General features: G+C 31.6%; 1 protein-coding gene across 2 annotated transcripts; it reads left to right on the forward strand.

Annotated features, from left to right (window-relative positions):
• Positions 1-116: 116 nt before the first annotated feature.
• Positions 117-24,493, forward strand: LOC134714493 (tyrosine-protein phosphatase non-receptor type 9-like). Of its 2 annotated transcripts, none has more exons than XM_063575781.1 (12): positions 117-225; positions 11,947-12,090; positions 13,573-13,662; positions 16,600-16,724; positions 17,237-17,342; positions 18,234-18,344; positions 19,370-20,031; positions 20,991-21,154; positions 21,528-21,606; positions 22,469-22,619; positions 23,091-23,298; positions 23,786-24,493. In XM_063575781.1, exons 1-12 carry the CDS (start codon positions 190-192, stop codon positions 24,016-24,018), a joined length of 2,109 nt encoding a protein of 702 aa, XP_063431851.1. In that variant the 5' UTR covers positions 117-189; the 3' UTR covers positions 24,019-24,493. The 2 variants fall into 2 exon arrangements, with proteins under 2 accessions (XP_063431851.1, XP_063431850.1); XM_063575780.1 differs by lacking the exon at positions 117-225 and adding an exon at positions 8,885-9,154.
• The last annotated feature ends 514 nt before the right edge of the window (positions 24,494-25,007 follow it).

The raw sequence follows: 25,007 nt of genomic DNA on the forward strand, positions 1-25,007 counted from the left end.
AGATTTTACGACAAAGACAGATCTAAAAAAAAACATTTCAATAATTTGGAGCAATTCATTTTAATCTTGCTATTTCTAAACGAAGTATAGTGTTTGGAAAACTTATTTGTTCTTAGAAAACTATTATTCTACTTTTTACGACTGTCATAAATTGAAATTTAATCAGAATTTTACTTCCGCTTCAATGAAATGGCAAGTGCGAGCCTTTCTACTGAAGAAGAAAAGGTAAATAAAAACAAACTTTTAAACATTTATATAGCAAAAAAGTAAATTAAACCTAAGAGTTTCAACTGTTACCCAAAAGCTATGTTTATGGGACCCATTATGGAAGTGAACGTGAAACAAAATTTACCTCATTAAAAATGAATAAATATGACAGAAAACCACAGTGCCTATCCCTACAAATATTTCCTCCACTCCCGTGCAATTAAATATGAAAATGAAGACTGTACCACTTTTATAAGATTCTATATTGTGCCAAATTGTAGTCTCAAGTCTGTTCAAACATAGGATTCCAGTTTAAGATCATTCCATCTCCATGAATGATCTCTACAACTGTAAAGCGAGTGGAGTTTCCACTGTCTACGTTTTCCTGTTGTCTATTCAAGTTCTACATCTACATTCTACGTTGATCTGTCAAACTTGACCAATACTCAACGCTTCCGGTGGGCGCAAGAAAAAGAGTAATTTTGTAAGGTGACCAAAGAATATACAAGCGAGTATAAAGTATAAAAAAAATGAAAATAATAATACAGCAATGAATAAAAAAAGGGGGGGGGTCCCATTGGCTTTTCGTTCATCTGGCCTGAACCAATCCGGCTTCCCTGGAGGTACCAGGGAAATTAATCCCCGCCGGCACAGCTCCAGTCCAAGTTCTGGGATATTGGACAAACCAAGCTTATCACAAGATATTTATTTTGAAAGACATACAAATGTACGTTATTGTTAAACATAAGTAACATACAAAAATAATAAAATATATTGATGGCGGCTAGGGCTTAAATTAAAATATTGTTTGTTTGCAGTTTACCGACCGACCCTTGAAAATCCTCCCGACTGTGAAGATTTTATTGCTTTAAATTTGAAGAAATTTTTTTTAATACCTCTATTGACGCGATCCGGAACTTTGGGTCCTTTCCGGAAATGATTTAAAGTCTGGGTCAATTACACATTTCAAGTTCGGTTTTTCTTAGCTTCCCGTCAAGCGTTCATGTGACCATTTAATGATAAAGCACATGGAAATTGTTTACAGGTATCCATGAAGTCACCGAGGAGTACTTTACGCTGTCGTCTCGTGTCAGTTTTAAGACAAATAACAAACAAAAAAGTTTATTAGTAAACTGTTTATACAGATTCAGGCACATGTAATGATGTGTGAAGATATCATTGACGATGATGCAGCGGATAATCATAACTGACACGATATTCGATAACCATTCTGTCTCAAACAAATCGGGTTCAGAATCTGTGGAGCCTGACTTTATGGAACCAGGAACATAAATATACTGTTCCCAGATGGAACCAATTTCAGTGGTTAAATAATTTGACAGCAGCTTGAAGTATGGCATATTTTCTACAAATCGTTGTGAAGACGACAAAGATGAAACCACTCCTCTGTGACTTAAATCTTCATGGATATCTGTAAACACGCCTGTACAGAGGAAGGGCTCATTTGAAATGTTAATGGATATAGATCATGCCAAATCAATAAGAAGCAACCCTAACTACACAAAGATGTAGAGAAAATGAATGGTTAGCTTGAAAAATAAATATACTCTCTCTATATTAAATCTATCTTCGATTGCAATGAGTATGCTCCTTTAGGATAAGGGGGGCTGCCCCACTCATTGCAATTATTCTCTTTCTTACAATATTAAATATACCCAAACTGTGTGGCCTGTGTGATTTCAATTTAAACATGTCCTTAGGAGCTATGCTGCCAATTTTTTTTTATGCATTTAAAACATTTCAGTACAGACCATTTACTTTTAATGGGGTGCTATGGATTTCACCCCAAACTTTAGATTTCTTTGGTTTTCATTAAAGCCTGGCAAAAATATAACCTTATCACATATAATTAAATATTGTTAGAAATATGAAAACAGTTGGATGTCTTAATACTTTTTTTTCAATTGAGGAAGTTTCAATGGTTATTTTTTTTTTATTAAAAATACACTCTTTAATAATTGTCTTATAAATCTTTAATATATACATTTTTTCTGATGAAAATACTCTTCTCATGAAAACATTCTAGTCAAGAAGCATACATGTCTGAATATATTTCTTTAAAACAGATCTAGTCATAATGACATTCCTTGTTTATAAGTGTTCCAGTATTTAATAATTATACCATATTTTATGTCATAAATTGGATAATGACACTATGTTAAAGTTTCAGTTTTGGTTAAAAAAAAAATTATCTGAAAATGCCTGTTCATTTGATGTTGGTTTTCAGCATGTCCAGTGTTTGTTGTTTTAAAATGGTTTTTTTTTCTTCACAAGAAACTTGGTTTAGTGTAACTGCATGCTTGTTTAAACTGTATTTTGGCTGATAAAATAAAATATTTTTCCTACCTACCGACCCTTCAGTCTGAAGGTACAGTCGGAAAACTGCAAACAAACATATTTTTAAGGTTAGCCTAGTCTACTTCTAAAACTAAAGGTTTCATATTCACAAGCTAAGTATGAGCGTCTGCTCATTTCAAATTCTAAGTGTAGACAGCCCCGAACGTGGTTAGTAACGTCATACTTATAGTAATTAGTTCCTACATGTCCTAGGGACAAAGAGCCGGCTGGGCTGGAAGTCAGGCATGTGCTAGAAGCAGGAAGTCCCGACAAGAATAATTTATACATGGCCAGTCTCGGTAGAAAAGGTTACAGAACTATAAGTAATGCTAACATTAATCAGTTTCCCCAGATAAATAGAATATAGACAATAGGGCTCTTCACGGTTAGTTCGGCCATATTGGATAGGGGGCAGATTTTTTGGAAGGAGGTGGAAATAGTATGAAAGTGTGGGAAATCCTATGTGTGTTTCCAAGCAACAGCTCTGTTTTAATGATGTTTTCCCGTATTTTTCACACCATTTTTACCTCTATTACATGTATGAAAATCTGCCCCCTATCCAATATGGCCGATCTAACCGTGAAGAGCCCTATTAAAACAAAGTGACCACCATTACACAACTACACCAAAAAAGAAGACATTTATGGTATGATTGCCAATGAGACAACTATTCTCAAGAGACCAATTCACGCAGAAATTATTAACTAACATGAGGTAGTGAAAGCAGACGATGTCCTTATTAATTACTTGTTTTGATAAATTCTAACATACATGTATCATGTGTATTGATGGTATTGTGGAGAGTTGTCTCAATGGCAATCATACAAGGCCTAAATAATCTAAATTAATATATTGTTTGTTTCCCCAATTCCGACCCTGCCAAGCAAGGTAGGTAGGGAAATAATTTTATTTTTTCCAAAATGCCTGAATAGTATCAAAGTATTGGACGATGCTGCAAGCCTGAAAATCTGAAATGAATAAAATATAATTTTCGACTTAGTTTTGACAATAAAATTTTATGAGTAGCACCCTTTTTGCAGGATTGGTGAAACTAACAATATTTTATTTTAGGCCCAAGATCTTCATGATCTTCTTTTTCAATATTAACAGCAAAAATGTTCAGAAAAGTGTGATCTACAAGAAATTAAGGAGTTATTGCCCTTTATTTTATGTTTTTAAACTAAAAATCTTCTCAAATGAATGTACATGTAGTATAAATTTTGTATTTCATTTCCTTGTACCCTCCAGAAACATAGACACTATCAGTCTATGGCTAAAATCGAAAAAATGGCATTCATGTATGGGTAAAAAGCAAAAATAATCATTGATGAAAGATTTCAGCAAAAAAAATAACAGGTGAGCATTTCAGGCTTTTGAGAGCATCTTGTTTTTTAATAGTCAAATTTTTGAAATAAAGAATCTGTTAAAAAAAGAAACAGAAAGAAAGAATCATCAAAAACAACAAATTTACGGGAAACAATTTGATGTTCCTGACTTAACGAGACTGAGAGAAAGAAAAGTTTTACAGATGTACAGTTTTTATACAGATGTACATTTGTCTGATATGCATCTTTAGAACTGTACGTCATGATTACTTTTACTAAAGTAGCTGTGTATACAATGGTATACTTGATAAAAGTGTTTAACATAAACAAGATAAACTGATAAATGTTTTGAAATGACATTTTGTAATAAAATTATTTTGTGACCATATTTTGTAAATTTTAAGGACTTTATCTTGTGACTTCACAAGGGGGACACTTAGTGACTTAAGCTTACATTTGTAAATGTTACACACATACAATGATATATACATGATATAGTATCATGAGTTTACCATGGTATAAGGCAAATGTCGTTGGTCAACATTTGCACTTTGATTTTGATTTAACATACTTGATTTCCAGAGGTTCTCTCACAACATATTTAATCAAGTTAACTATTAAAAATATAATATTCAAAGTACCAATTATTTGTAAAAATGTATGTACCCACAGCCATGACAGCAGTCAATTATGTTTGTACAGATAGATTTATATTGGGTTCCTCAAAACTAATAAATATATATACATGTACAACTTATGACATTATTTGAAAATACAATATCTAACAATATACATGTACATAACATTGTGTGTATATTCTTAGATATATATAGATTCTACAACTGCAACAAGTGTACATGTGTTACAATATTTCTCCACTCCAGACAGTTAAATTTCAATATTTAAAGCGTAAGGCTTTGCAGAGCTTTTTAAACAGTAAAAAATTTACTGTCGAGAGTGGAGAAATATCCTAATACACGAGTGATTTTTATCCTTCTTTTTCGAAGATTTGAAGAAAGTTGTATTCTTTTTATGTGACGTCATCAGGCATGGTTGCCTTTTTTCATGATGTCACAATAGGAAAATTCAGAAGAAAATTTTTTCGGCCAATCATTTGCTCAGACAAATTTTTCACGAGATATTAGAAATATTGTTCTCACACCAGTCAGGAAATTGTGAAAAAAGCATGAAAATTAGAGAAATTGTTTTTTTCAAAATTTTGATTTCAAGAATTTTCAGTATTTGTTGAAATGTTGAAACACCAAATCTGTATGAACTTTTCTTCATTTTAAAGCTGTATTAATTGTTAATATGTTCTCGTTATGAATATGCATGAACAATTGCCATGGAACTCTAAACCCAAGTAATCAGTAAACTAATCAATACCTACCTGTAATATATAAAAATATAAATTTTTAGCTCACCTGACCAAAGGGCCAAATGAGATTTTCTCATCACTTGGTGCCCATCATGTTTTAATTTTTACAAATTGATCATGTATATTATCCTCTGAAACTTCTCTGCCAAATTTAACTACTGTTGGCCACAATTATAAGTTATATGGTTTGCTACTGACCCCATACGGATCCATAGTGGATGAGGCCGGAGGCTGAGTCCCCTATGAATTTTATTCACCCTCTATGAATCCGTATGGGGTCAGTAGTTAACCGTATAACAAGTTTATCGGACGCTGGACTTTTTCTGTGGCGTTTTGTTGAAAAATAAACAATGAAACACAATAACATTAATAGATGACGTCGCCATTAACGCGTCATGAACCCCATATGAAACTAACTAACCTCATACGGTCTCATAGGGGGTCACCACGTGACGGTGTTTAAACAATCACAACGTGATATTTCATTTGTGGTACGATAAAATCATTTGGTATCAAGTTTAAATCTGTGTCTATTGACCTTGAACCATCTATTTCTTTTGTCTTGTGTCTATTTCCTTGACAACTCTGCCAGGTAAATACCGGTGGACACAGTATGTAGAAAAAATGATCACAGGCAAGATCTACAAATATGATTCATTTACAAGGTGATAGGCCACTGGAATAGGACACCAGGAAATATATGATAAGGTCAATAATGTTCCCATAAATTCTTCACTAACTTCTTTTTTGGTACTCTCTGTTGTGTTTTTCTCTTTTGACACTTTGGAATTACATTACACACCACATGAAACCTAAACAATACGCCTAGGGGAACAAATTACATTTTAACTGACACAATATATAGTATACATTTTTAAAATATGAATTATCTTAAAAGGGTGGGTATCAGTACCCAAACGGCACCCCCTATAAATTGAGCATTTAAGTGCCCTCTGGTTTGGCCTGGGGATGTTTGAAGCTTATGAAGATAGTGAACTCACAGTACTCAGACAGAAAAAGGAAAATGATCAGCAATTCAAGTTCAACAGAATCCAAGATATTTCTTCTTCAATTCTGTTCTACTCTACAATGTTGGAAAGTATTCATTGTGAAAGATGCACATTCACATGTACATGTAGATCTAGGTGATCAACATTTAATTTGGTTGCAAAATATTTTGTTATTTATTTCGTTGATAAAAAGTGGCAAATATACATGATATAAGGTTGATTGATGAATTACAATGTGAGCATAATTAGTTTTAATCAATTGTTTTCAAAATAAGTTGTTGAAGATTATACTTCGACCTATAATGGTTTCCTTTTTAGCTCGCCGGGGTATCAGGGCCCAAGTGAGCTTATAATTATGCCATCACTTCAGGGGCGGATGCAGGAATTTTCGAAAGGGGGGGTGCTAACCCAGGGCAAGGGGGAAGGGGGGGGGGGGTGTGCAAAACATATGTCCTGATACAAATGCATTGATCGGCAAAAATAAAGGAGGGGTGCGCACCCCCAGAACCCCCCCAACTGGATCCGCCACCGCACTTGACCTCAGTCGTCATAGGTCGTCATAAACTATTTCAGACATCTTTTCCTCTGAAACTACGTACTGGGCTAAATACCATAAAACTTGAACTAAATGTTCCTTAGGGTGTCCAGTTTATAGACTGTATCTGAGGTTTTGATCCATCAACAAACATGGTGGTCATAGCTGAAAATAGAACATAGGGGTCAAATGCAGTTTTTGGCTTATATCTCAGAAGCTAAAGATTTTAGAGCAAATCAGACATGGTGTTAAAGGATAAGGTACAATAAGGCCCGTTTTTGGCCCCCCTTTTTTCTCATTTTTTTAAATTTTGCTTTGAAAAGCTATCATGTTAAAAAATCTCCTTATCATTTTCTTATGTTTGAAGTTTGTTTGGATGAACTTCAAAACTAAAAATTTCAGAAAATGGGTGACGTTAGAAAAATGGTTAGGGGTTAGAAAGGCATAAAAACGACAAAAGACGGAAAAATTACGATTTTTGGCCATTGTTTCTTAAAATTTACTAGTTATTGCTTGCACAATATGACCTGAACAAAATTATGACGATTTAGACAGCAAAATCAGTTCTCATGACATTGGAATAAAATAATTCCTGGGTCACATTGGTGCAGGCACTTCAAAAATAACATTTTTTTTAAGGTGGTACCTAACACTACAGGGAGATAACTCTGTAAAGTCAACTAAACGTTTTAATTACCTTGTGTTGTAAAAAGAATATTAAGCTTCTCAATAATTCAAATAGGTGTTTGTCAAACTGCTATATAACCAGTGTAATTTTTTTGTTAAAGGGTCAAAGTAAAAACTTTGACAAAATTTTATGAAAATTAAACAAGCCAAATCAATTTTAGTTAAAGTGTTGGGTACCACCTTAAATCACCTGCAAAATGAATAATATAATTTTGTACGTTGTCCTTTTAAATTGGTCAAGATCTATCAGCCCTGAAATTTTCAGACAAATCAAACAACCCATTGTTGAGTTGCTGCCACTAAATGGTAGTTTTAAGGAAATTTTGTAGTTTTTTTTGTTATTATCTTGAAAATTATTATAGATACATGTAGATATAAACTGAAAACAGCAATAATGTTCAACAAAGTAACATCTACAAAAGAGTCTTATATGACCCAAATTATAAGTTGACCCCATTTAAAAGGAGTTATTTCCCTTGAAAGTTGAAAGACAATTTTACACAATTTGTTCATCAAGTTTGCTAACATTTAAAAATCTCCGAAAAACAGGTGAATGAATTGATTCAGGCTCTTGAAAGCCTCTTGTTCAAATTGTGACTTTGATGGAGAGTTGTCTCATTGGCACTCACTGCATTTTCCTTTATCTATTCTGTCATAATTGGTGACCATGTACATTTTGTAATTCAGAGGGCCCAACAAATGAACATGGGTTTAAATTTTGTAGTTCAACCATAAAATTTTTGGAGGGAAACAAGGGGAAGGTTAAATTAATTGAAAAGATGAAATTTCTTTTAAGTTAGAGATACATATATAGTTTGAGTAATACATCTATAAATTAAGAAATCTGTGAGTGTGAATAAAAAAATAAAAATTAAATCATCCTGCTTTAATACCATTAATACTTTTGAAAAATGACACATGTTATGAAATTAATATTCAAAATACAGGAAATTAATTTATGAATTTATAGTAAAAAAATAACTCTTTATCATAACTATTGTGAGACTTGACAAACGGTTATTGTTTTGGTAACCTTTAAAGGTGAAGGATAGAAATAGATTAAATATAACAATATTTGAGGTTTAATTTCTTGGAAAGTCATGCTAATCTCTGTAGCAATGAATTGATTTTCTAGTTGAGTGCATTCTTGGTATATGTTAGGTATCGTTATAATGTTGTATTGTATTGATTGCTAAATACTCTTAGCAAATAATAGTGTAAAAAATTAATAAGATGTACAATAACAGTGTGCATGTCACTTACATCCTGGGAATAAAATAAAGATCAGATTAGCAACAATATACCGGTACACTTCTATTTATCAATGAAAACTTGATTGTCAGTTTCCTGTACATTTCATGTCTGTTAAAATATAGGGTTTTACTTTAATATCCGCTAGGCTAGTCCTCAATTTAGTAAATTATTATATATAAGTTTTTCAACAAAGGTGTTGTCATTTTAAATTGGATTTCACTTGAAATGGATAATTTAGTTCTGAGATAAGACTCAACGATTACGATTCCTGGAAATCTATAATTTTTCTACATTTTATTTCCTGATAACAGTTGTGTGAAAATCTATTTAAACTCTATACATACAAAATACGTTCAACATGAATAGTTCTGGACGCATTTTAAACATAAAACCTCGAGAGGTAAATATATATATGTCATATTTTATATTAACAAAGTTATGTTAGTATTCTCATGTGTATATATAAGTTTTACAGTCAATTGTTCTTAAATTCATTCAGTCAGCTGATAGGCTCAGGGATTATAAATAAATTGTCTACGTTTGAAAAAATAATTTGTAGCTTGAATAGGTATTGCAGATCACATGCTAGTAAATTTTTATTTTTCATCTTTTTACTATCATGACTATTCTCAAAATTATAAACCAATGGCAAAACAGTTAAGGGAGTTTTTCTCTTCCAGAAACTATTTTCACCACCACATTTTTATCAATCAGTAGAAATATGTACAAAATATGTCATTATTATTCTTTAATATATTGCAATGTGTCAGAATAAGCCAGTACTACATGTAATCAGTAACTACAGGTACAATTTTCAATTGTAGTTTCAAGGAAGAAGTGTGAACTTTGTACTTTTTCCATGACTTTAGCTTTCAGAGATGGTCCTATCTTGTATTCTTTGCATGTTTTTTAGCTCACCTGGCCCAAAAGTCCAAGTGAGCTTTTCGCATCACTTAGCGTCCGTCGCCATCTGTTGTCGTTGTCGTTAAAATTTTACATTTTGAACTTCTTCTAGACAACCACTGAATGGAATGAAACAAAAAACAGCAAGAATGTTCCTTATGAGGTGCTGACCAAGTGTTACTACTTTGTAGCCAATCCATCATCCAAGATGGCTGCCAGGGGGGACTTAGTTTAACATACAAATGTAGTACCCTATTGGAAATGCATACAAATGACTTCTTTTAGTTATATATATAGAGAACCACCGAATGGAATTAAACCAAACATGGCATAAATGTTCCTTATGAGGTGCTGACCAAGTGTTGTTACTTTGTAGCTGATCGATCATCTAAGAGGGCCGCCAGCAGGGGACTTAGTTTAACATAGGACCCTATGGGAAATACATTCAAATTTTTTCTCTTAGAGAACCACTGAATGGAATGAAATCAAACATAGCATAAATGTTTCTTACAAGATACTAACCATGTGTTGTTACTTTGTAGCCAATCCATCATCCAAGATGGCCACCAGCGGGGGACTTAGTTTAACATAGTACCCTATGGGAAATGCATACAAATGACTTCTTTTAGAGAACCACTGAATAGAATGAAACCCAACATAGCATGGATGTTCCTTATCATTTGCTTATGAAGTGCTGACCAAGTTTTGTATTATAAACTTTGTAGCCAAATTTTATCTTTTTTATATGATTTCAAAAACCCAAGTAGAGTCAGGTGAGCGATACAGGGTCTTGAGAGCCTCTACTAGCTCTAGTTTTATATATATACACATACAATATCTAAAATATTGATTACACTTTTTTCCAATTTTAAAGATTTTTAATTTAAATTTTCCTGAAACCATAAATCAATTAGCATGATTATGATGATCGATGATCGTGAGTCTATTAATGAAAAACTGCATCATCTTTAAAATATGTCTTAAAATGTTTAATAGCTGCAATCATGACTGAACACTGAATAAAAAACGACTTGATAGTGTTTGTGTTAGCAAATAAGATTCTAAAGTGGTCTAGACATCAGGTACTTTAAAGATTTACTTCTTGTAAGGACATTTGTCTTTATACAATGATACACTTATAATTGACTAATAATCATTGAAGACAATTTGGTGACCTTTTGATTTTTGTATGTTTGTGTTTTTAACTTAATGTTTCTAAAACATATATATACTGTTATTTATGTTTTTAATATCTAATTTACTATTGAGAATTTAAGACTTACAAGATAAGGGAAGATAACTCTATTGATTTCTCTGTTGTATAATACATCAAAAATTGAATAATTTATTTACATTGATCACTTACATTGTATATCAATAACTCACCAAGTACGTATATTGCTGGGAGATATATTTATGTCAGCAACAACAATTTAAAACTTATATGAACTAAATCCACCTACAACACACGTACAATGATTTCATTTATTTCACTGGCACCCTGTGAAGTTCTACTCCTTCATTTTGGTTACATATATGTAAACTGTTTTAATTTGTTTCCCATTATAAGACAAGTTTGAAAAATCATGTATTCCCCCTATGCAGATTGACAGTTATTACCTTATTGAACTAAAACTTATTGAAATCAATGGACCTGATTATTATTGCCAAATTAGAGTTTTTACCCCAATTTCATTGTCCACTGAACAAAGAAAATGATAGTGCAAGTTTCAGGTTAAAGTTTTTGGTCAAGGTAGTTTTGGATGAAGTTGAAGTCCAATCAACTTGAAACTTAGTTTACATGTTCCCTATGATATGATCTTTCTAATTTTAATGCCAAATAAGAGTTAACCCAATTTCATGATCCACATAACATAGAAAATGATAGTGGGAGTGGGGCATCCTTGTACTATGGACCCATTCTTGTTTTCATATGTACATAAAAATATCCATTTTGCAAAATTGCTGTAAGTTATATAATTTCTGTTTTGAGAAAAAGCCTTAGTTACATCTGCAATCATGTACACCAAGATACATGACTTACCCTTACATTAATATTATGTTATTTTTTCCAGTAATATGAGAAAAGGAAATGGGAAGTTCAAATTAATTTCCATACAAGCCATATCAAATCACAATTAAAGGATAGTAAAAATAATTTTATGAATGACATATGAGACATGGGAAGCACCTTTGATATTAAATAACAAATTATTACTTTCAGGTATCAGTAATTCACAGGAAACAATGTGTGATAATATCATTAACTTTTCCTCTCTCTTTTTACAGGAAGTAAAAGGTTTTCTGGAATATGTAAATAAGATCCGTGAACGTGAGAAAGCAGAACCACTAACATGGAACACTGCGGTCAAGTTTCTTATGGCAAGGAAGTTCGACAAGAAAAGAGCCATAGATCTGTATATAAACCATGAAGTACGTTTGGGATTGTTTAAATTTTTTATGATTTTAAAAATAATATTTTGGTAAATTGAATAGGTTTAAAGGTAATTGGAAATTCCATGAATTGAAGTTTCATATTGAGAAATTGCATGTAAACTGATAAGATTATTTAATGATAAATGATTTGTTAGGAAATAAAACCTTTCTCCTTGATGACCTTACAAATTACACATGATTACATGCTACATGTAACTGTGATTGTACAAATAGAATAAACAGTTAGATAAACTTCAAATGTTTTTATCTGATACTCAATTTTAAGGAAATTACATACAAAATAATGTTATTGATCAAAATGACGATCTATAGACTATACTCTTTTATTAGTTTAAGTTTTAGTAGAACAAACAATTTATCCATATCTGAAATGGTTAAAAGTATGTTTATTCTTTATCCTTGAAAAATTTCTGACTATTGGGACAATGAATAAGTTTTTCTTCAAATCAGCAACGATTTGTTATTATACCCCCGCTTTAAACCCCTGCTTTAAAAAAAGGGGGTAATCCTGTTTTACCTCTGTCTGTCCGTCAGTCCGTCCGTCCGTCAGTCAGTCAGTCCCATGAATATTTTTCGTCGCATTTTTCTCAGGAACTACAATACAAGGATTTCTGAAATTTGGTTTCAGGGTTTATCTAAGTCAGCTATACTGTGTGATGCGTTTTCAGATTGATCACTTGAAAACTTCCTGTTTACTGAACACTTGTATGATTTTACACATGATAGCCAAGTTGAAAATTTTCGTCATAATTTTCTCAGGAACTACAATACAAGGATTTCTGAAATTTGGTTTCAGGATTTATATAAGTCAGCTATACTATGTGATGCGTTTTCAGATTCATCACTCGACAACTTCCTGTTTACCGAACACTTGCATATTTTTACACTATTTATTTTTTCGTCGCATTTTTCACAGGAACTACAATACAAGGATTTCTAAAATTTGGTTTCAGGGTTTATCTAAGTCGGCTATACCATGTGATGCATTTTCAGATTGATCACTTGACAACTTCCTGTTTACCGAACAGTTGTATGATTTTACACATGATAGCCAAGTTGAAAATTTTCGTCACACTTTTCTCAGGAACTTCAATACAAGGATTTCTGAAATTTGGTTTCAGGATTTATATAAGTCAGCTATACCGTGTGATGCGTTTTCAGATTCATCACTCGACAACTTCCTGTTTACCGAACACTTGCATATTTTTACACTATTTATATTATCCACTTGCGGCTGGGGTATCATCAGTAAGCAGTAGCTCGCAGTTTCACTTGTTTTTTTTTTTTTTACCATAACCATGATAACAGTCATGACAGTACATGTTTATATTGCATTTTGTATTGTATGCACCTTGTGTCTAAATAAACAGTGGAATGAAACATTTTATTTCACACTATTATAACTTTTTAAGAATAATCTTGTATCTAATTATATAATAATCTTGGATTTTTTTTCAGATAACACGAAAGAAAGAAGAATTATTACATATAGACAGTAATGATGAGTTACTACTGAAAGAAGTGGCTACAGAAAAGTTAACAATATTGGTATGGAGAATTTTAGTTTTTTAAGTTGAGTTATTTCCCTTGATGCACTGTGTGATTGGTCAATATATAAACATGATAGATAAAGTCAAAATACATTTTAAACCAAATACGGTTTGAATAAAGATACAAAACCTAGTTGAAACAGTATATAAAGTACAGACTTGTAGGTGTAAACTTTACAAAACTTGGCAAATAAATTAAAAAAATAATATTATTAAACTTTGTACTTTTCCTTCCTGCCGAACAAGTTTTGTTATTACATTTTATTAATGATGTTCACTGTATTTGTGCAATAGTGTTTATTTGTTTAAAATCATTGTTTTGTATGATTAAGAATATTGCAATCTACCAAAAAGACTTAAGTTATTTTCTTACCTTTTTTTTTTAGGACAAAATGTGAATCTTCAAAATAAAGAAATTATGTAAAATTATTGATAGACAATATTCAATTTACTTTTTTTGTGATTTTAAACAGTTCATATGACAGTATATTATTCTATGCTTGAATTAAAATTATAAATTTTCACCAGCAATAAAAAACTACACTAAAAAATCAAAAGGGTCTAGGACATTCTTTACTTTATTTTAGAATTAAAACAAAAATTTCTATTAGAGTATGTACAGATAAAGAGGCAATTTTTTTTTTCCAAACACAATATATTTATAACATTTTGCTATTTGAAAAAGAGGGGTATATTGTTTTACCTCTGTCTGTCCGTCAGTCGGTCCATCAGGGCCCCTGTCCCATTAATATTTTTCAACACATTTTTCTCAGGAACTTCAATATATGGATTTATGAAATTTGGTTTTAGGGTTTATATATATCAGCTATACTGTGTAATGTGTTTTCATATTCATCACTCAGCAACTTCCTGTTTACCAAACACTTTTATCATTATACACCTGATAGCAAAGAAATATCCCCTTGCTGGGGGGGGGGGTATCATCAGTGAGCAGTAGCTTGCAGTTTCACTTGTTCTTTTGGCGTAACCTATACCATTGCTATAATAAAAACTTCCCCAAATACTTTCAAATTTACAGTACAGTTCAGTGCAACTAAAGCTCAAGTCAACAAGATCACTGTCAAATTAATATTACCAAATCCCTAACATAAATTGTCAAAATCTTCTTGAAAGGAAGGAAATCTAAAACATTGTAAAACGTTTAAGAACCAAAAACATCCTGGTTATTGCAATTCATTTTTGCAATTCTCTGCAGTTAGAACATATCCATGATATCAGATAGTTAATAAATTGGATAAAAAGAAAGAATTGGAAAAAAAAAATTATTCAAGGAGAATGATTTAAACATTTATTTCTTTTGTATACATGTATAAATATATATTTTCTTGCTGTGTTGAGGACCCCTTGGTGGCCTTCAGCTTTTATCTGCTTTTTGGTTGGGTTGTTGTCTCTTTAACATATTCCCCATTTCCATTCGCCATTTTATGTATAGATATATGTTTAGTAATTTCTATCAACATCAGGTTGAGTAAGCTCCTTGATATGCATCCTTTGTCACAGATGACACATAGACATTTATGGGAAATATCCAACAACAACTGTCAATGAATCACAATGACATTTATGGGAAATATCCAACAACAACTGTCAATGAATCACAATGACATTTATGGGAAATATCCAACAACAACTGTCAATGAATCACAATGACATTTATGGGAAATATCCAACAACAACTGTCAATGAATCACAATGACATTTATGGGAAATATCCAACAACAACTGTCAATGAATCACAATGACATTTATGGGAAATATCCAACAACAACTGTCAATGAATCACAATGACATTTATGGGAAATATCCAACAACAACTGTCAATGAATCACAATGACATTTATGGGAAATATCCAACAACAACTGTCAATGAATCACAATGACATTTATGGGAAATATCCAACAACAACTGTCAATGAATCACAATGACATTTATGGGAAATATCCAACAACAACTGTCAATGAATCACAATGACATTTATGGGAAATATCCAACAACAACTGTCAATGAATCACAATGACATTTATGGGAAATATCCAACAACAACTGTCAATGAATCACAATGACATTTTGTGGTTTGAAAATCTGAATGTAAGGAGATGTGTTTTACACATCAGTGAGATACTGTAAATTCAGAAATGTATGTGTACATTTAGTATTGCAATGTTGTCATTTCTACAAAAAATAATAAAATGATTGAACAAGAAAAGACATCACATTATCTTACAAATTGTGACTGGATGGAGAGTTGTCTCATTGGAAGTCATACCACATCTTCTTATATCTATCAACAGTAGACATACATGTACCCAAAAGTTAATAAAATGATAGAACTAGAAAGAAAATCTTCATCCAAAAACAAATCTCTAAACTTGCAAACTTGTAGCATATAACATTTTAATAGAAAGTAATTCAATGTAAAGTGCATGTGTGATCTATTACAGCCTGGGTAGAATATATATAACATTATAGAAAGTAATTAAATGTAAAGTGTGTGATCTATTACAGCATAGAAAGTAATTAAATGTAAAGTGTGTGATCTATTACAGCCAGGGTAGCATATCACATTATAGAAAGTAATTAAATGTAAAGTGTGTGATCTATTACAGCATAGAAAGTAATTAAATGTAAAGTGTGTGATCTATTACAGCATAGAAAGTAATTAAATGTAAAGTGTGTGATCTATTACAGCCAGGGTAGCATATAACATTATAGAAAGTAATTAAATGTAAAGTGTGTGATCTATTACAGCATAGAAAGTAATTAAATGTAAAGTGTGTGATCTATTACAGCCAGGTTAGCATATAACATTATAGAAAGTAGTTAAATGTAAAGTACATGTGTGATCTATTACAGCCAGGGTAGAATATAACATTATAGAAAGTAATTAAATGTTGCATGTGTGATCTATTACAGCCGGGGAGAGACAAGCATGGTGCTGCTGTAGCCTTATTTACAGCTAGACTACATCAGCCCAGAGACTCCACTCATCAGATTGTTCTCAAAGGTCTACTTTATCAGTTAGATGCTGCTTTGGAAAGGTAGGATATTTAGACAGACCTGTTATGAATATGCTTTGTGAGAGAAATGTCTTCAAATATTTCTCAGTTAAAAGGGAGGAGAAAATACCAAAGGAGCAATTAAAAAACCACAACAAATGATTAATAACAAAATCATATGATCAAAAAAATAATATTCAAAAAGGCAAACAGCCCAAAAATTATAGCACTGAAAGTTGAAGTTTGAGAAAAACTAGGAATGAGCTGTGACAGTGTGCGATAAGCAAAACAAATTCCATCAGGCTGATGCAGTATCATCAAGTGCAGGTGCTGTACCAAGTATAGTCTATCAGATTTAGAAAAAAAATCTATGTACAATTATTTTCATATTGATATTGAAAACTGCTGTGTAATATAAAAAAAAAAATGTGGTATGATTGCCAATGAGACAACTATCCACAAAATACCAAAATGAGCCTTTCATTTCAAATATTGGAAATTCAAATTTTCAAATGGATAATTATAACATCTTATTTATATCCTTTATCTTTCAGTAAAGACACACAAAGACATGGACTAGTATTTATATATGACATGACAGATTCAAAGTATGCAAACTTTGATTACGAACTCTGCACAAAAATTCTCAGTCTTTTGAAGGTAGTGTTTGTTGTATTTTTTAAATTAAAGTATTTTGAGTTATTATTCTAACTTGACGTCCTTCAAACGATTTGAGTACACACCCGTGGTAAAATATGAACATATTGTCAGGCTGTCCCAATCGTACTCCCATGTCATATGTTTTTTTATGAATGAGATGCCCGACGTCATAGAACAATGACGTAAGAATATGAGCATTTTAGTTTTACGGAAAAATACACGCTTGTCAAAACAAAAATCATCACAACAAGGAAACGTAAATAAACAATGCTAAATGTGGTATAAGTAGATTTTTTTTTTAAATATAAGCATTATAAGTAAATTATAATTAAAATTCACCAAAAACTATCTAAATACGTTATTGGAAAAACTTTAAGCATGTCACTAATTCAGTTTGCTCCGTTCTTTTACGCCTTTTTAATAGTGCACTTATTTATGGGAACAGCAAATATTTGCCTCCACCTAGAGCACTTCGATCCAAAACAATAGCCATATTTTCCCTATTACATGTATTAGAATCAAAATAATTCATGGGGGCTTGAATATATTGTGATTTTACCACAGGTTGTCCCAGTATGCTAATATTTTACCCCTCACTATCGCTCAGAGTAAAATATTTGTCAAAAAGGGCCAACCTGTTGTGTATCATTTTAATGTATTAATAACCACTCTTAGTATAATTAATTGAAATTAAAATGTCTTCAAATTCATGCATGATTTTTTTAGAATGATATTCAAATATATATGCATGATAAACTGTATCATTCTATATTTTGGTGAACTAACAATGCCAAATTAGCCAAAAAAACACCTTTTCCTTTGAAACTGATAATTTTATGATCTGATATTTTTTATCATCATAATTAATTTATATTAATTTGTATATTTCAGGGAGCATGCCCAGCAAGATTGAAGAAAGTATTAATTGTGACAGCACCTCTGTGGTTTAAAGCTCCTTTCAAAATACTCCAGCTTTTTGTTAGGGAAAAACTCAGGGATAGGGTGAGTAAAGGAGAGTAAATGATCTCAGTCATAGTGAGATTAGTTACATGTAAAGATTTTCTCTGATTTAGTTGTTACAATTGAAAAAAGAAATATTTTCTTACATTGTATGTAGTGAGAAACCCCCTCACCCGGAGGCGTCCTTCAGGTGGCCCCTAAACAAATACACATACTTGCTCAGTTATAATGGACGTCATACTAAACTAAAATATTTTTTCTAATTGAATGTTAGCAAAGTGTCTGAAAATGAATTACTTTATCAACACACATTCCTTGTTCAGTCTTTAAAGAATGATTCTGATCTCCATCTTTATTTTGAATGAAACGAAATGAATCTATTTGTGGTTACCAGTAACGGAAATGAACAATAAAAAACATACTGTATCTTAACTATAATTGTACGGAGGGCATAATAATAAAAATAGTATTTCAGAATTTATATTCAGAACACATTAATAAAGTCAATTGAAGACCTGTTGTTGACCTTCTGCTGTTGTCTGTTCTATGGTTGGGGTGTTGTCTCTGTGACACATTCCCCATTTCCCTTCTCAATTTTATGACTTGTAAAACTATATTATAGATACTGAATTGTCTAAAAATTACTATGCACCTAAAGGTAAATTATCTGACAAATAACTGACAAATTGTAGACAAGACTTAACAATGTTATGGTTGATCATTTCAGATGATAATACATGTACATGTATGATGAAAATGGTCATTTCAAACAAAATATATATACAAATGCTTCTTTTAGTGATTTGAAATTATAAAAAGAATTAGTAAAGTAGGAATAAGAATGACTACAGGAGCAAGCATTTTCATTACATATTGCCTTGTCATTTGAGATGAATATGGATGAAACTGAATGTTTCCAACAACCAGACGCTTTACTCCTTTCCTGTCCTCATTTTACACCTTCTGTTTTAGTCATAATATGGCATCCTATATTGTTTGAGTTGCTTTCATAATTTTGCTTTCAATTTGGAATATATTTAAACTTTGAATGATTGTTATAATTTTAGGTATATACAATCAGTCTTCAACAACTACATTTGCATATACCGAATGAGTCCCTTCCTCAACATCTGGGAGGAGCAATAATGAACAGCCATTCTGCTTGGATGCAAATATGTTACAAAGTATCAACAAAGCAAAGCGTTGACCTTGACACTTACTTCTTCCCATGTAGGAATACTAGACAAGGATCTGTGTCACAAAGAAGCTTATCTAGTGAAATTTCAGACTGCATGATTATTAGTGATATTGAATCTGAAGAATCCAAGGAAACAATTAGTGAAAAACATAGTTCTGAGGAAAAGGAAAAGGAAGAAAAGATGATCATAGATCAAGAAAAAGAGGTCACAGTGGAAAAACATGACACTTGTGCAAATGGCAGTATAAAACGCAGACATGATTCAGATGTCAATAATGCAGACGACAACAAGCAGCAGAACAGCAATTGCAATGACAATATAAATGAAGATGAATCTGATATCCCACCGAAAAAACGACCTTCGTCAACTAGTACAAATATTATTGAAGATACAAATCATATGAATGAAGTTACAGGAATGACTGTTGAACAACTTGTTAAACACTTAAAGAAAACAAGAAGAAAAGGACTGTATACTGAGTATGCACATATAAAAATGGAACCACCAAGTGGAACATTTAATATATCAAAGTAGGTATTGTCTGTAAAATGAAGTAAAAAAAAATAACTTATAGGTACAATAGACCACTTTCGAGTTCATCCGTCACCAACAAAAACTCGTCAATTATACACGCCTTTATGACGTCATTTACCAGATAGAGGGGCTCGCCTGTATCCCTGCACTATTTACGTTCATCAAGCGTCTAAGTGATCGTCTTTGTGCAGGATAAACCAGAAATAATGGTTGCTCTGTAGGTACTTACTGACATTTCCCTAATGACAGCAGTGTTGATTGTCAATTTTGAGAATTCAATTTGCCGAATTATTCGTACAATATAGAATTATAGTTTTCCAACCACTCGCTCAACATTGAAGGAAGTGACGACGCCCCTAAACGCACAAATGACGATGATAAAGGCGCGTATAATTGACGAGTTTTTTCCGGTGACGGATGAACTCGAAAGTGGTCTATTAGTACCCCTAACTGACTAAGATAAGATTTTTAGCTTTGACAGACAAATTTGAATAGTTTGTTTAGATGTTATGCATTCACTCACCAACGAAAATTTTATTGTTTGATATTAAACCTTAACTTTCCAAAATTAAGAAATTTATCAACTATATACATCATGCACATGGACAAATTATGGACTGAGTATATATTTCATCTGTCTTGCCATAAATTAAAAAAAAATACAAATTAAAAGTGACAAATACAAAAAAATTATCATAAACAAATGTTTGCAATTGGAATGATACTTAACATATTCTTTAAATGTATACGAGTTAAAATGTGGCAAGTTGTTCATTCATGAAAGTTAAAAATATTAAGGGTTGTTATTTTGTTATTTTTGTAATGGTACATTGTAACTCATATTGTAGTAACAGTTTGATGTAACCTTCACTAGTTTATTTATGAGTAACTATTTATACCTCCAATGGTGGAAGTGCTAAAAGATATTTTTCATGTTTACTTTTTTATATTTTAGAGCAAAATATAACTTGCCAAAGAACAGATACTCTGATGTATTATGTTATGACCATTCTCGAGTCAAACTGCCCGCCATTGTTGAGGGTGATCCTTCCTCAGACTATATCAATGCTAACTATGTAGGTGGTTACAAACAGGACAGTGCATATATATCAACACAAGGTTGGTTCATCAATGAGTAATTCATACTTTGAAAGATTAACGCTTGTCATTTTATATATCTTGAAGATGATTGGTTTGGTTTCCTTTACCAGTAAGAAAATTCAGTGATTTTATAAAATAGTAGTTTGAATCTGAAATCGTAAAACAATTACAGTGAAAAGTTTTGAGAAAAATTTGAGGTTTTTATTTGAACCCTCTGGTGATAGGACATGCCGCTAAAATGGATCACCTTTTCAAGCTTGATATAACAAATTAAAAGACCAAAACACATAGAAGTTGACATGCAATTTTAGGTGCAAGACATGTTTGAAAATTAACATGTGACATTTTTTTTTATTTCAATTGCACTGATTATGATAAACCTATTTTGAAGGACCTTTACCCAAGACGTTCGGAGATTTCTGGAGAATGATATGGCATTGCCATGTGATGGTTATTGTCATGACAACAAGGTATGTTTTTTTTAATTTTACCAATCAAACAACAATAATGTTTCATGTAGATCACATGTTACCCAAAGTAGCAATGTTCATAAACTTGATAATGTTCATCATATTTTTTTCAAAACTGTTTAAAATATGAATCAAAAAGTACTTTACTAAGAGTAAATAATTTCTGTTGTAACTAATGTATTGTTTAAAAAATGTTTTTATGAATGCATCTGTTTTTTGGCAATTTGAAAACGTTTCCAACAAAAGAAAACAATTCAATTTCAAAATTACATTTGAAAATGCCTGTACAAAGTAAGGAAAATGACAGTTCTTGTCCATTTGTTTTTGATTTTTTTTAAACACTTAAAAGTTGAAAATTTTTATAATTTTGTATATGCACTACTGTATGATTCTGTCTAAATCAACTATATCATAGAGCTAATATATATTTTATCATGTTTAGTATTTTATTAATGAACTTAGTAAATAAATATACTAATGTAATGAAAGTTTGCAGACAGCCTTCTTTTTCACACTTTTTATTAAATCTTTTATAAATTCAGTATCTCAATGTTAAAACATAAACAAAATTGTGCTTATTATTTTGTAGATTTGACATGTTCATTTCAAGGACTTAGTTTTTTTATTATATAGGAGTTGGATTTTAAGAACATTTATGCGGTATGGGATTTGCTCATTGTTGAAGGCTGTACAGTGACCTATTGCTGTTAATTTCTGTGTCATTTAGTCTCTTGTTGAAAGTTGTCTCATTGTCAATCATACCACATCTTCTCTTTTATATTTGGCTTAATGTCTTGTTAAAAAAAAAAGGGGATTGAAAAAAAAAGTTACAATTTAATGTATTTTATATGTGTATTTACAGGGTGGTAGAAAGAGGAAGAATGAAGTGTGGTCAGTACTGGCCAATGGAAGAGGAATCGGAGGAACAGATAGAGGAATTTATAGTCATCAACACCGGAATAGAACAACACCATGATTACACAGTTACTGGACTTTTCCTACACAATACAAAAGTATGTAAATATATTCAAGAATTTCGGAGTTTGGAATGAGAAGAATATGTCATGTTAGATTTGGTTTAGTTTGATGCTAAATTTTGCAAATGAAATTCAGCTTTATGTCAGCAGTTCAGATTTTCTAAATATTTTGACTTTTACAAATGTCTTGGAATTTGGTATGTTTGGAAGCACTCAACTATCAAAACATCTTTAGTTTTAGATGGTATTGTTCACCTTCTATTTGTTTGTTTTAATTCAGATGATATCAAAGATTTCCCTTAATAAAATAAAACATAATTGTATCTAAAGTGGGCTTTAAAAAAACATGCACATCAAAAATTTTCATGTTTGAAGAGGAATGTTTTACTTTGCTTTCTCTGTACTGGATCCAAATCTTTTTATAAATCACACATTTTAATTTAAAGTTTCTATTATTTAGACATGCTTTTAGAATCTCTGTTTTATGTCTGTAAATTGTTCTTTCAGTCTGGAGAATCTCGACATTTGACACATATACAGTTTACCAGCTGGCCTGATTATGGAGTTCCAAGAACAGGAACAGCTTTTCTTGACTTTTTGTTCCGAGTTAGAAGTTGCCAAGCTGATGCCACTAAACGCCTTGGCTCATCTTGGAAAGGTCATGCTCTTGGTCCACCGATCGTTGTTCATTGTAGTGCTGGCATTGGAAGAACAGGTGAGCTTCACATATACCACAGTGATTTACTGGTTTACATCTAAATTAAATTTGTTACTTTATTCTCAGAAACTACAAATGAAAGCATACAAAAATTTGATATTAGGGTTTATCTCAGCATACTATTCTGTGTGAAACAGATACAAATTCAACCCTTAAAATTGTCAACAACTTCCTGTATACTGGAATGTTCATGGCATTTCACTAGAAACTAAAGATTTTAGGAATTATGAATAATTTTCACCAAACATGTTGAATTGATAATGTTCCAAATTACAGCACTTAAATTGTTTCCGTTTAAATGCATTCACAATTATATATTAACAGTAATTCTTTTGACTTGACGATTACTGGTTGATTTTTTTCTAACTTAGTCTGAAAGGAAAATATTTGAATAATACCACATAAACATCATGTTTATTTATGTACCACATTAATGTTATATTTCATTTGATTTTTTTTAAATTGAGCATGATGTTTTTTTCAGGAACATTTATGACAATAGATATATCACTACGCCAATTAGACGACACACATAAAGTAGATATTAAAGAGACAGTGAGAAGGATTCGTTCACAACGAGCCTTTGCCATACAGATGCCAGATCAGTATGTGTTTTGTCATCTGGGCATTGTGGAGCATGCTCTAAGGCAAGGAGATATTAAGGATCTAGATCTGGCTGGCTTTGATGATAGTGATAGTGAAAGTGATGAAATTTGACATCGTTTATATAGCTTTACCTCATGATCAACTGTCTATATGTTGTTCTTATTTTGATATATAAGATGTTGCTTACATAGCTACCTCTAAATTGAGGTCACCTGTCCTGTACTGACCAATCAGACTCATCTGTAGTATCTGGAGATATTCTCAGAAAAGACTTGTAGTTAAGAGCTTTTACAATGTGGATATTGTCATCTACTTCTGGTTTTTGGTACGTCACATGAAGATCTTTTGAATGCCAATTAGGTATCGTGTTCATATGACCTATTGATTTCTTTAGATTGAACAGGAGTCCTAGAAAATAGTGATCTTTAATCATTTTATTCACCTTTTAACAGAAGTCCTTAAAAATAGTGATCTTTAATCATTTTATTACTTTTTATGAAACATATAAATGTGGGTGCTCAACTAGTACGTACAAATTATATAACATCCACATAGAGATCAAAAGTGGAAGGGTTGAAATTAAAAAAAGATGTTTTCAAATACATAACTATCTTCATTTTTTTTCTTCTTCAAATTAACTAATTGTAAAATCTAATAAAGATTGACAAATATCACTCACACATGATATTAGGTGGATAAAATTTTTGAAGACACTGGTTCAAAATGTTAGTGTCTCTCAGTAATTAGATGCATTCAAGAAACAATTTTGTGGAAATATTTTATTGACTTGCAAGAGTTAATTCCCTGTAGATGAAATAGTCCTACTTTTTTTTAACAGATATGTGCATACAATTTATTCTATCTGGACTCCTTTTGGTGAAATAGTATTTAAAATGACTTGGGTTTTTTTTCAAACATCATTAGAAACACAATGTTGCAGGCTGTTTCTTACTGGTGTAAAATGTACAGTGCCATTAAATATGTTTGTTATGAAAACTTGTTAGCCTAAACATAGACATCAATTTTGACTAAATTCTTAATTTTGTTTACTCATTTCAATATAATACACCTTTAACACTCAATCCTAATTATAACCAGTA

The sequence above is a fragment of the Mytilus trossulus genome, chromosome 4, assembly GCF_036588685.1.
Source record: "Mytilus trossulus isolate FHL-02 chromosome 4, PNRI_Mtr1.1.1.hap1, whole genome shotgun sequence".
Classification (NCBI taxonomy): Eukaryota; Metazoa; Mollusca; class Bivalvia; order Mytilida; family Mytilidae; genus Mytilus; species Mytilus trossulus.

What these genes read in the sequence shown, in the direction of transcription:
- LOC134714493 (XM_063575780.1), top strand. Translation starts at nt 9,113, where the DNA reads ATGAATAGTTCTGGACGCATTTTAAACATAAAACCTCGAGAG. An exon ending in AAATTCTCAGTCTTTTGAAG is followed by an intron (nt 17,343 to 18,233) that starts GTAGTGTTTGTT and finishes TGTATATTTCAG; the next exon opens with GGAGCATGCCCAGCAAGATT. An exon ending in TGCTGGCATTGGAAGAACAG is followed by an intron (nt 23,299 to 23,785) that starts GTGAGCTTCACA and finishes TGTTTTTTTCAG; the next exon opens with GAACATTTATGACAATAGAT.